This window comes from Etheostoma spectabile, chromosome 22 (assembly GCF_008692095.1).
Source record: "Etheostoma spectabile isolate EspeVRDwgs_2016 chromosome 22, UIUC_Espe_1.0, whole genome shotgun sequence".
Lineage (NCBI taxonomy): Eukaryota > Metazoa > Chordata > Actinopteri > Perciformes > Percidae > Etheostoma > Etheostoma spectabile.
This window is the reverse complement of record NC_045754.1, coordinates 13368898-13379087: the sequence shown is the minus strand read 5'-3', so window position 1 is coordinate 13379087 and position 10190 is coordinate 13368898. Positions and strand designations below refer to the sequence as shown.

Below are 10190 nucleotides of genomic sequence, written 5' to 3'. Positions count from 1 at the left end.
GAAATTGAAAGTTCCAGCAGCAGTTTTTAGCAAGAACAAAGAAAAAAAAAATAGATAAAAAGATAGTATAAAGACAACAAAATACCAATAAAAATAATAACAATAAGAACATTTGTCAAATAAACAAAGAAAAGACCATAAATTATTATTAAAGTGTCAGTGTTTAGTCCAGTGTTAAAAATTATTATAAAGTGACCAGGTGTGAATTTAAGTCCAGGTGTGCATGTATGTATGTGTGTATGTGTACTGTATGTATGTATGTATGTATGTATGTATGTGTTGTCCTCTCTGCCTGTTCTTCTGCAAGAGAAATAGTTTGTGATTTACTGTGTTGCTGACATGTTGGTGGATATTATTGCACGGCTTAAGTAACATTAAGTTACATTAATCATATGCTGAAACCTTGCATTCTCCACGACTGCATGTCTTTCACTATGAACCGCCCAATGCTTTAGTTATGGATTGGATTGCCCTGTCTGAATGAGTCTGCATGAAGAAGCTGTTTACACGCAGCGGAGAGGTGCTGCTCTTTCCTACCTGACTCTCCTCCTGCACTGTCAAATGACACGCTGGCTGGCATGATGTCTTCATAAATGCGCCCTCATATTGACAGTATTGCCGCGAGCATAAGCCAATCGTGTTGCACATTGTCAGGTAACCCATACTGCAGAGGGAGACTGACTGACTGCTGCACCCTGTAGTTGGCACCTCGTCCGTGAAACTGCAGTTTTAGTACGGAAGAAAGTTTTCTTCTTGCACTAGCCTTTTTGACTGAAACGCATGCAAGCCCTGAACCGTTCGGCTTTTTTACTTGAGCTGTTTCACCCGTAGTGGCTATGGGAAGTAACATCATTGCATATGAATCCAATTGGGGTCAGCTTTCCAATCATACTCAGTTTATGCAATTTCAAGAGTGCACTCTATAGGAACCCCAGAATGCAGAAATATTTAAATACACCAGTTTAGAATGGGGGAAAAAAGAACACATTTATACTTCAGGCAAAAAAACTGCATTAGATTAGCACAAAGTAGGCCCAGCTGTAAATGGGAGACTTGTGGGTACCCGTATAACCCATTTTCATTCAGATCTCTTAAGGTGAGAGTTAAAATGACCCCTCAAAGCTAGGCTAAACTGTGGCAAGGAAAAACTTGCCACAATTTAGCCAAATGTTTTGAGGCGATATTTAGCTCCTACTCCCAACAAGCTGGTATGACTCTCCCGGTGCTCCCGATGTTCAGTCCGGGTTCGATCTGGAGTGAAGATCATTGTACCTACCGGTATTCAAAATAATTGGCAACCACCTTGGCATTTACTTTCCTGTAATCATGCCTCTAATTCATGCCTCACTGCTGCCATTCTTCTCTTTCTGTTTCAACCTCATTCATTCCTACAAGCTCTGAATGAGTCACTGGAGCTCATGAATACAGAGTCAGGAGGACCAGAGCTCTTACGGAGTGTGGAGGAGTGGAGACAACAGAGAAGCACTGGTCCCTGAAGGGTAGATATTAGAGGGATGTTGCTGAGCAAGCTTTATCACTCTGTTACACAGCAGGATCAGTCACCACAGACTGCAGCCCAGCTCCTCTCCTTTTCTTTCTTTCTCTCTGTTTCTTTGTATTCCATCACTCTCGCACCCCTCCTTCAGACGTTATGCTGTTTCTTCCTGTCTCATTTAGTTTTTTGTGTCTTCACATCCTCTCTTCCACTTATCTTTCAGTTTATCAGTTTTTCTTTCTTTCTTTATCTGACTATATTGCCATTCTCTTTTCAGATTATTGTCAGGTAAATCTCCTCTTCCTGACACCGCTGAGTCCATCCATCACAAATACTGGAGCTGAAACACTAAATTGTGGTCACTGATGCACTATAAAACTCTCTAACCTTCTCCCTCCTCCACTCTTACCTGTGATGCTCTTGCACGTCCCCTATCACGTGTCCATGTGGATGGATGTTTTAAGTGTTCATATATATATTTAATATGTAGGGATGGGGTGACCTTGGTTGATGTTAAGGTCCCTGAGTTGTAATCAATGCTTTAGTGCTTCTTGATGAGTTGTGTGTGTGTGTGTGTGTGTGTGTGTGTGTGTGTGTGTGTGTGTGTGTGTGTGTGTGTGTGTGTGTGTGTGTGTGTGTGTGTGTGTGTGTGTGTGTGTGTGTGTGTGTGTGTGTGTGTGTGTGTGTGTGTGTGTGTGTGTGTGTGTGTGTGTGTGTGTGTGTGTGTGTGTGTGTGTGTGTGTGTGTGTGTTCCCCAGGCCTGTGCAATAATCATTAATATCTTGCTGATATTGAATTCTGCTTGTAACATGTTAGTTTGCACGCTCTGTAACTTCATTCTCAATTTGTATTTTCTCATGCATGTCTAATGCATGTAACAAAGTCAGCACAAAATTCCCACAACATATTGAAAGTCAAGCTGGCTGGTCATTATCTCTGCACATGTAGAAATTCATATGAAGCCTATAATGTATTGTCCTTCACATGCTGCTGGTAAAGGTCTATTGCAAAATTTAGTAAATTGAGCCTGTGGCACGTCATGCGCTCTACATTGGCATGCATCCCCTGTGCTCCAATGACGTGTGCGTGTGTGAGTGATGGAACGCCGCTGCTGTGCCAGCATATTCCTCAATCCAATGGCACTGCCCTGGCCACCCTTCAGCCCGACTGCAGCCCTCCAAACCCTTCACCCTTAAATATCCTGGCTCTGTGCCATGCAGGCAGGGCAGAGCGATGAGTCGAGCACAGTTTATGACCTCCTTAGTCCTCCAATCAGGCCGAACACTGTTAACGTAATGGATGTCGTGGCAAGATTGGCGCTTAAACAATCCCCCAAGGGGGATAAAATATGGCCACCCCACCTGGGTTTCTAACGTGTTAAAAACTGGGTGCACCCGCTGTATCTGGCTCAAGCCAGTGTGTAAGATTTGGAGCACAAAAAGGGTCAGCAGTTTGTGAGGTGATCAGAATGATTCATTGATTGAGTTTATGTCACAAATATCCGTATTTAGTTATATTCAGGCTTCAAATCATGTTAGGTTTAAAAGAAGAGCAGACTCACAACTGTTTCACACACGTTATGGTTTTGTCCATTCCTATTTCTATCATTAACCAGCTCCAAACTATGTAACATAATTTTGAAGAGTCAGACTGAAGCTCAATCAAGAGGCAGGAGATTTGGATCTGAAACACTGCAATCTATAAAATGATGTGTACCATCCGTTCACACTTACCCTCATCTTTCGGCTTTATAGCCAGCCATTTTATTACGGACTATGTTCTGTGCTTTATAGAGGGAAATGATTTTTCTGTGTACCAAAAAAAAGTGTGATTCACTAGCTCAGGTTTTGTGAAAAGTTTTTAATTTCAAGATGGAAATAATAAGATAAGACCTCTTGTTGCCAACTTTAATACATTGTTTATTGTCTCTGAAGAGTAATTTCTCCGGTTACATTGTGTAACGGTTTGACTGCAGAGGTGAATTTACTCTCTTAGCCAGCAGGATACGAGAAATGGTGCAGTGAAAGGAGTTAAAAAGATGAAATATGATATGCGAGGGAAAGAGAGAAAGAGGCAGACAAAGTGAAAAGGAAGGGGGGGGGGGGGGGGGGCGCCTACTTCAGGTAGGTAGAGAAGTGATACATGTCTGCTAGATTTATAGGAATGAAACATCCACAGACCTTCTTTATATTTTGAAATGTATACACTTGCATAGTTACACTTTATGTGTGCAGAAACTAAAATGTAAAATCCAGGCCAAGAAAAAAAAAAAAAAAGGAAATTGACCATTGTTGTCTTGCATGTTGTGTTTATGTGTGCAAGTGTGTCTGCTTTAGGGTGATAAGAGGATTTGTTGAAGGGCCTTTTATTCTTAAAGCAGTATTTCCCCCTCTTTCTCCTTTTCCCAATAGTCCCATGATTTAATAAGTGTAGATAAGGTTTTGGGCTTTGGGAAATTGTTGGAACCACACTATAGGAGTGCACCCTATTGGTCATATCCAGGAGAAAAGAATGTCCAAAAGCAAGTTTTGGGATGAATATTCTGTATGTGGCCAGTTCAAGTTGCAAGCCCCTTGGGAAGTAGTGATGCGATGGGCAAATTTTGGCAGGACAGCTGAAACATTTGGTTGAACAGACTGAGATGAAATGGCTTTTGAGCTTCGTGTGTGTGGTCGTGTTGTGTGTTGGTGTGGTTGTTTGTGTGTTTGTGTGTGTGTGTGTGGTGTGTGTTGTGGTGGTGTGGGTGTGTGTGTTGTGTGTGTGGTGTGGTGTGTGTGTGTGTGTGTGTGTGTGTGTGTGTGTGTGTGTGTGTGTGTGTGTGTGTGTGTGTGTGTGTGTGTGTGTGTGTGTGTGTGTGTGTGTGGTGTGTGTGTGTGTGTGTGTGTGTGTGTGTGGTGTGTGTGTGTGTGTGTGTGTGTGTGTGTGTGTGTGTGTGTGTGTGTGTGTGTGTGTGGTGGTGTGTGTGTGTGGTGGTGTGTGCTGTGTGCGTGTGCTCGCTCGCTCGATCGCTCGCGTCGCTCGTCCGCTCGCTCGTCGCTCGTTCGGCGACGGCGTTCGTTCTGCGATCGTTCTTCCCCGTTCGTTCGATCGTATCGTTCGTTCCTCTGGTCTAGGGGGAGAGAGTCTTTTGAGTGTTGGTCTAGATACACACAGCACACCTGCTGCTTAACACACTCTGTCAGAAACACCAGGACAATCACACTTACGCAAGATGTGCACAGACTGCTGATCGGGTTTAGTGCAGGCATCTGAGAGAGTGACATTTGAGAGACACAAATAGAAGACGAGGGGCATTTTGCTAGGTGTGTTTTGTGAGAGTGAGGGTAGCAACAGAAGCATGTAAATTGTAGCCATCTTGCCAGTTAAAATTAAAATTTAACAGCTTTGTGTTAGGGTTCTTGTTTGTGTAAATTATGTCATTCACTGAAACATAACAATCATTAGAAAGAGCTAATCCTTCCTCTCAGTCACATAACCACACACTCTCACACCTTGACGGCTAGCAGCAATGTTCCAGGTTTAATTATAGAAGGTTTGCCCTCCGATTACAGCTAGTACAGGGCTTTGACTCTCGTCTCTGCTGGATGTCCAAAGGAGGTTTTTCCACTTGTCCCACTAAGGTTATCTAACTTTTAATAAGTTTTTCCATTCCTGCGGCAAAGTGATGGAGTGTGATTGGCTTTCTTCAGTGAGGGTCTGAGAGCCCCCCGAGGGTTGATGTTTCACCCTAACTCGCTTTGAGGTTTGCTGATGTGGGATAGCTGCAGGTTTGCCCTCAGGTCAATGTGAGACCTCTGGAGCTTTCAGGTCTGTAGTTACAGATGCTTTGAAAGCTGTAAGAAATGACCTTAGGGCTGGTGTAGAGTTCCCATTGATCTCAGTGCAGGTGTTCTGCATGCGGTGGATGCATCAGGGGTAATGAACAGCTCCCACAGGTCGGATTTAAACAGTCACGGTTAACAGTGGGTCATTAAGAACATTAATGAGTGAAGTGGAAAAAACTTCACTGAAGCAAAGTTTTGATAATGGGAGTTAAGTTGGGCATTTTGCTCATCAAAAGTATATTATCCAGTAAGGAAAGCACTTTAAATTCATTGTAAGGAAGCTTCTGATTGGTTCTATCTGTGTCTCTTCCAGCCATCATGTATGTAATGGGAGCCCTGGGACCTGCAGCTGGCTACCTTCTAGGAGGCGTCCTCATTGGCTTCTATGTTGACCCCAAAACTGTGGTCAACATCGACCAGAGTGACCCCCGCTTTGTTGGCAACTGGTAAATATGCATGTGTATCTACATGACAGCCCGAGCCCTTATGCGCGTTCCCTGTACGATGATCAATCTGTTCTCAATTGTCTTTTTGTCGTGTCCCAACTGCTGTTTCTTCCTCTCAGGTGGAGTGGCTTTCTCTTGTGTGCCGTTGCCATGCTTCTGGTCATCTTTCCCATGTTTGCCTTTCCCAAAAAGCTGCCCCCACGCCACAAAAAGAGGAAGAGGAAAAAGATTGGCTCACCCTGCAACCAGTCGAGTGATGACGATGTGATGAAGGAAAAATCCAGTAGCAAAGATCAGAACGTCACCTCTTCCATGGGCTTTGGAAAGGACATCAAAGGTGAGGAACATATTAGATCTGATAATGTCATCCTTCCTTTCCACCTCTGGATATGTTACAAGTACCTTACATACAGGAACTGTGAGTTATGAATGGAAAAATTGCCTTAATGGCTAATCACTGGCAAGGATTAGTCATTTTATCTAACCGTGGATGCTCCATCAAGACCATTTTTTTTTTTTTTTTAAGATCTTTTTTTAAAGATGTTATTGATTAGTGATGAATGAGGTTGTCCATACAGTTGACTAATGAACTGTACACGTGGGCAGTTTTAGTGAACATTGGGTTATCCTGCTCCAGTGTTTCTCTCTCTCTCTCTCTCTCTCTCTCTCTCTCTCTCTCTCTCTCTCTCTCTCTCTCTCTCTCTCTCTCTCTCTCTCTCTCTCTCTCTCTCTCTCTCTCTCTCTGTGTGTTTTGGGCTTAGTGCAAACTATGGCCAATTTTGAAGACTCAGTTCTTAGGTGTTTGAAACTGTAATATATTGCTGTGCGTGTCCTTCTATTGAGGCGTGTGTGTTTGTCTATAGCACAAATTCAGCACTTTCTGTGAAAGATATGCCACTCTGAAGTGATTATTTTCACCAAGCATTTTTTTTTGCCCTTCAAATCACCAGCAAACCCTTAAAAATGCTAACGCTGAATGTTTTCAGTAATGTACATGAAGGACACATTTTTGTTTGGATGCAATTCTTAACATTTCTTGGATTTGTGGCTAGTGTAGATAAGTAACTGCAGCACACATACTGTGGTGTATGGGTTTATCACAATCATATTTCAATAGCCGAAGATGCAGATACAGTAATGTAAAGTAATAATTTACTCTGAAAGACAAAAGTAGTCTCAAAGTTACTTGCAAATAAAAAAGAATGTGACCCAAGACTAACTATTTAGTTCCATCCTCAACTTGGTGTTTAAACTTCCTGATAGATGGTGTAAAAGTGACATACGGATTTAAGCAATTAATCAACTGATCAAAAAATAGTAAATAAAAAATACCCAATACGTCCAAGCCAACGTGGCGTCCTTAAATGTCTTTGCTTTTCCGATAAATAGTAACTCCTCATACTGGAGAAGCTAGAACCAGATACATTATTTAAACAAAGAGAAATGTTAAGCGAAAGCATATGGCTAAAACAGTTTGACAGAGTCGGCAAATAAATTCTCACAAGGAAATAGCGAGTGTGGCAACTATTGCGGGCCAGTGGTCTGTCTGATTGAGAGAGCAGCTGCTGTAGACGTCAACATAACCTCGCCATCTGTGTCCTCTCCAGACAAGATTACAGTCTAGCTTCACAGGAATTAAATAATTAGCATCACTCTTCTTTTAGTATCATATGATCTGTAATAACACTGACAGATGCTAACATTTCCCCACCTACAACAAGATTATTGAATTAGTGCTGAGACGGCTATCCCCAAAGTAAGATGTGTGGGGGTGGGTGGGTGTTGTGCGCCTTCTCCTGGCATTTTTGGATTTCAACTGCAGAAAAAAAAGAAAATCACTTTTCTAAAATTCTTTTAGTATATCTTGATCTGTGATAACACTGACAGATGCTAACATTTCCCCACCTACAACAAGATTATTGAATTAGTGCTGAGACGGCTATCCCCAAAGCAAGGTGTGTGTGGGTATGGGTGTGTGGGTGTGTGTGTGAGTGTGTTTGAAAAAATAAAGAGAAAATGTCTTTGATTTCTTGTCTTTTTGTTCACACTATAAACTGTTTTTTTTTTTTTAATTTGTGTCCTTTATTTAAAATATTCTTAGGAAGGATAAATAATTGGATTTAAGATTTCAATCTGATCATTTTTTTGTTATCGGGGTTATAATCATATGGCAAGAGAACAAACCAGACACCCTCTTTAACTGCTCACGCTAAAGGTCCGTTTGGGGGTCTAGTCCCTACAGCAAGATTTCCTTGGTCTTTCTCAGAACATCCTAAGCAGGTGCCCAAACTACTTTTTTTTTTTTTTTTAAGAATAGGGAAGTAGCATCTTAAATCTGAGGTCCCTGTGGATTGTGGAGCTCTGTTTGTTTTGTTTTATTTTCAATATTTTGAGTACAGCCCCTTTTTAAGGCTGTCAACAGACACATTATTAAGTTGGTGTATGGACAGCATGGCGGTGCATGGTATGCTTTTGGAAATAGTTGTTCAACTGGGAGTTGAGAGATTCACGTTGAGTTGCCATGACAGCAAGCATCTGCCTCGCTGATGTGCCTGTGAGTAAGAAAGTGAATCCCCATTAGCTCCTGTTTTGAAAATGATTCAGCGCTTCATTTCGGCTGATAGAGAGAAAGTGACACCAGAGATTTATCTTTGGGGATCAGTAGATCAATAGAGAAAGAGAAATCATTCTGCCTGGTAACAGTAAAGTACTTACAGTTTGACTACGTTACTTTTGAGTGCTGGGATAAGAGGGCATTCTGCATCATGTCAATCAAATCATATGGACACTGCTCAGGTAGGCATGAAGGGCATGTTTGCCCTTGTTATGACAAACGAAGGATACGCTTGGTTTGTTTTGGGCTCTCGGCATATATGCACATAATTCATAATTCACATACTTGCATTGTACAGCAAAACTTGCTGGTAGCTATACAGTTTTTTTCCAAACTTCATAGGGTTTCAGGCTACAATAAGCGTGTGTGTGTGTGTGTGTGTGTGCCTGTGCCTTCCTGCCTTGTTTGTTCCTGCAGTCTTATGTGAAACAGGAGTACTTCAGATGTAAAGAGAAATGGTTTAATGCATTAGTGTCTATTTGTGTTCAGTGTGTTTGGGAGACATTTAAAGACAGTGTTAACATTTACTCTATTATTACCCAAGTCTATTATGACACAAGATTTACAGTATTTGGGTTACAGATGCCTTTTATTAATTACAGCTTTCCAGTAATACTTCTTCTTCTGACGATTCTGTCAAGTTCAGTTTGTGTGGGCGTGAGTGAGAGCCAAATTAAGAGACCGATTGTGTCTTAAATACAGAACTGTAATAAAGTGCTCCGTCTTGTCTTGTATTCCATCCTCAGAACTCCCCAAGGCAGCCCTCAGGATCCTCAGCAACATGACCTTCCTGTTTGTCAGCCTGTCCTACACGGCAGAGTGCGCCATCGTCACCGCCTTCATCACCTTCATCCCCAAGTTTATTGAGTCACAGTTTGGTATCCCCGCCTCCAACGCCAGCATCTACACCGGTAAGGCTCTTTTGTTAATTTACTTTAATTTAACTTTAATTGTCTTTTCTATAACTTGAAAATGATGCAGTTGAACATGTTAACATATGCCTGTAGAAGAAAACAAAACAACTTGTGAACTAATTTTAAACTAAACTAATTTCAGTTTTGATTAATCCATCTTATTTTTTTAAATTTTAAAGAAAAATATATTAATAAAGTAATGTAAAACTGAGCATCAAATCTTCACGTTTGAGAAGGTGGAATCAGCAACTGTTTGACATTTTTACTTCAGAAATTTCTTTTAAGGATTTAGCCATCATCAGAAATGTGTTTTATTTTCTGCCAAGTGACTAATCAATTAAAAGGTTAATAAGCACAAATAAGGTAAGAATCCCACTCTCTTCTGGATGCTCTGCAATGGCTTTCCAGATGGGAGAAAGAATGTGTTTATTTGCCTATAATTTAGTAATCAAGCAGTCATTTTCATTGATTGAACTGTCTCTGAAGAGATCTGTTATAACCAAAATCAATTAGATCAATAAGTTATGTCTAAAACATTATGTCTTAAGGAAATATGTGTGTTTTTCACTGCAGTGAAAATGGTTTGTTTGACATTGTGTGTTGCTTTGTTTTTGTTTATTCTGATACTGGACAGGACAGTAAATGATGCATCGCCACATACTTTATGCTCTAGTTTGTGGTCTGTATCAGCGTATGCTCACATTTGTTCTCACCTCTCCACGTCTAACAAACAGTGATTCACAGTCAGAGGGCAGCACTATGAGTCATCGCTGACTTTCATTCAGTGATGAACTCCCATTACATCCCGACTGTAACACATAAACCTCGATTGACTGCAAGAGACACATTCATCATAATGCGCGCGCACGCACACACACACACACACACACACACACA

The 10190-nt window shown here is 41.4% G+C and overlaps 1 protein-coding gene across 1 annotated transcript in view; it reads left to right on the top strand.

Moving 5' to 3' along the window:
• The window catches only part of slco5a1 (solute carrier organic anion transporter family member 5A1), a 40689-nt gene that overhangs the window by 13622 nt on the left and 16877 nt on the right, over positions 1-10190 (top strand). Inside the window, exons 3-5 of the mRNA XM_032503561.1 lie at positions 5633-5765; positions 5885-6102; positions 9126-9290. Of these exons, the coding sequence (XP_032359452.1) occupies positions 5633-5765; positions 5885-6102; positions 9126-9290 (516 nt within the window). The remainder of the gene's footprint in view (positions 1-5632; positions 5766-5884; positions 6103-9125; positions 9291-10190) is intronic.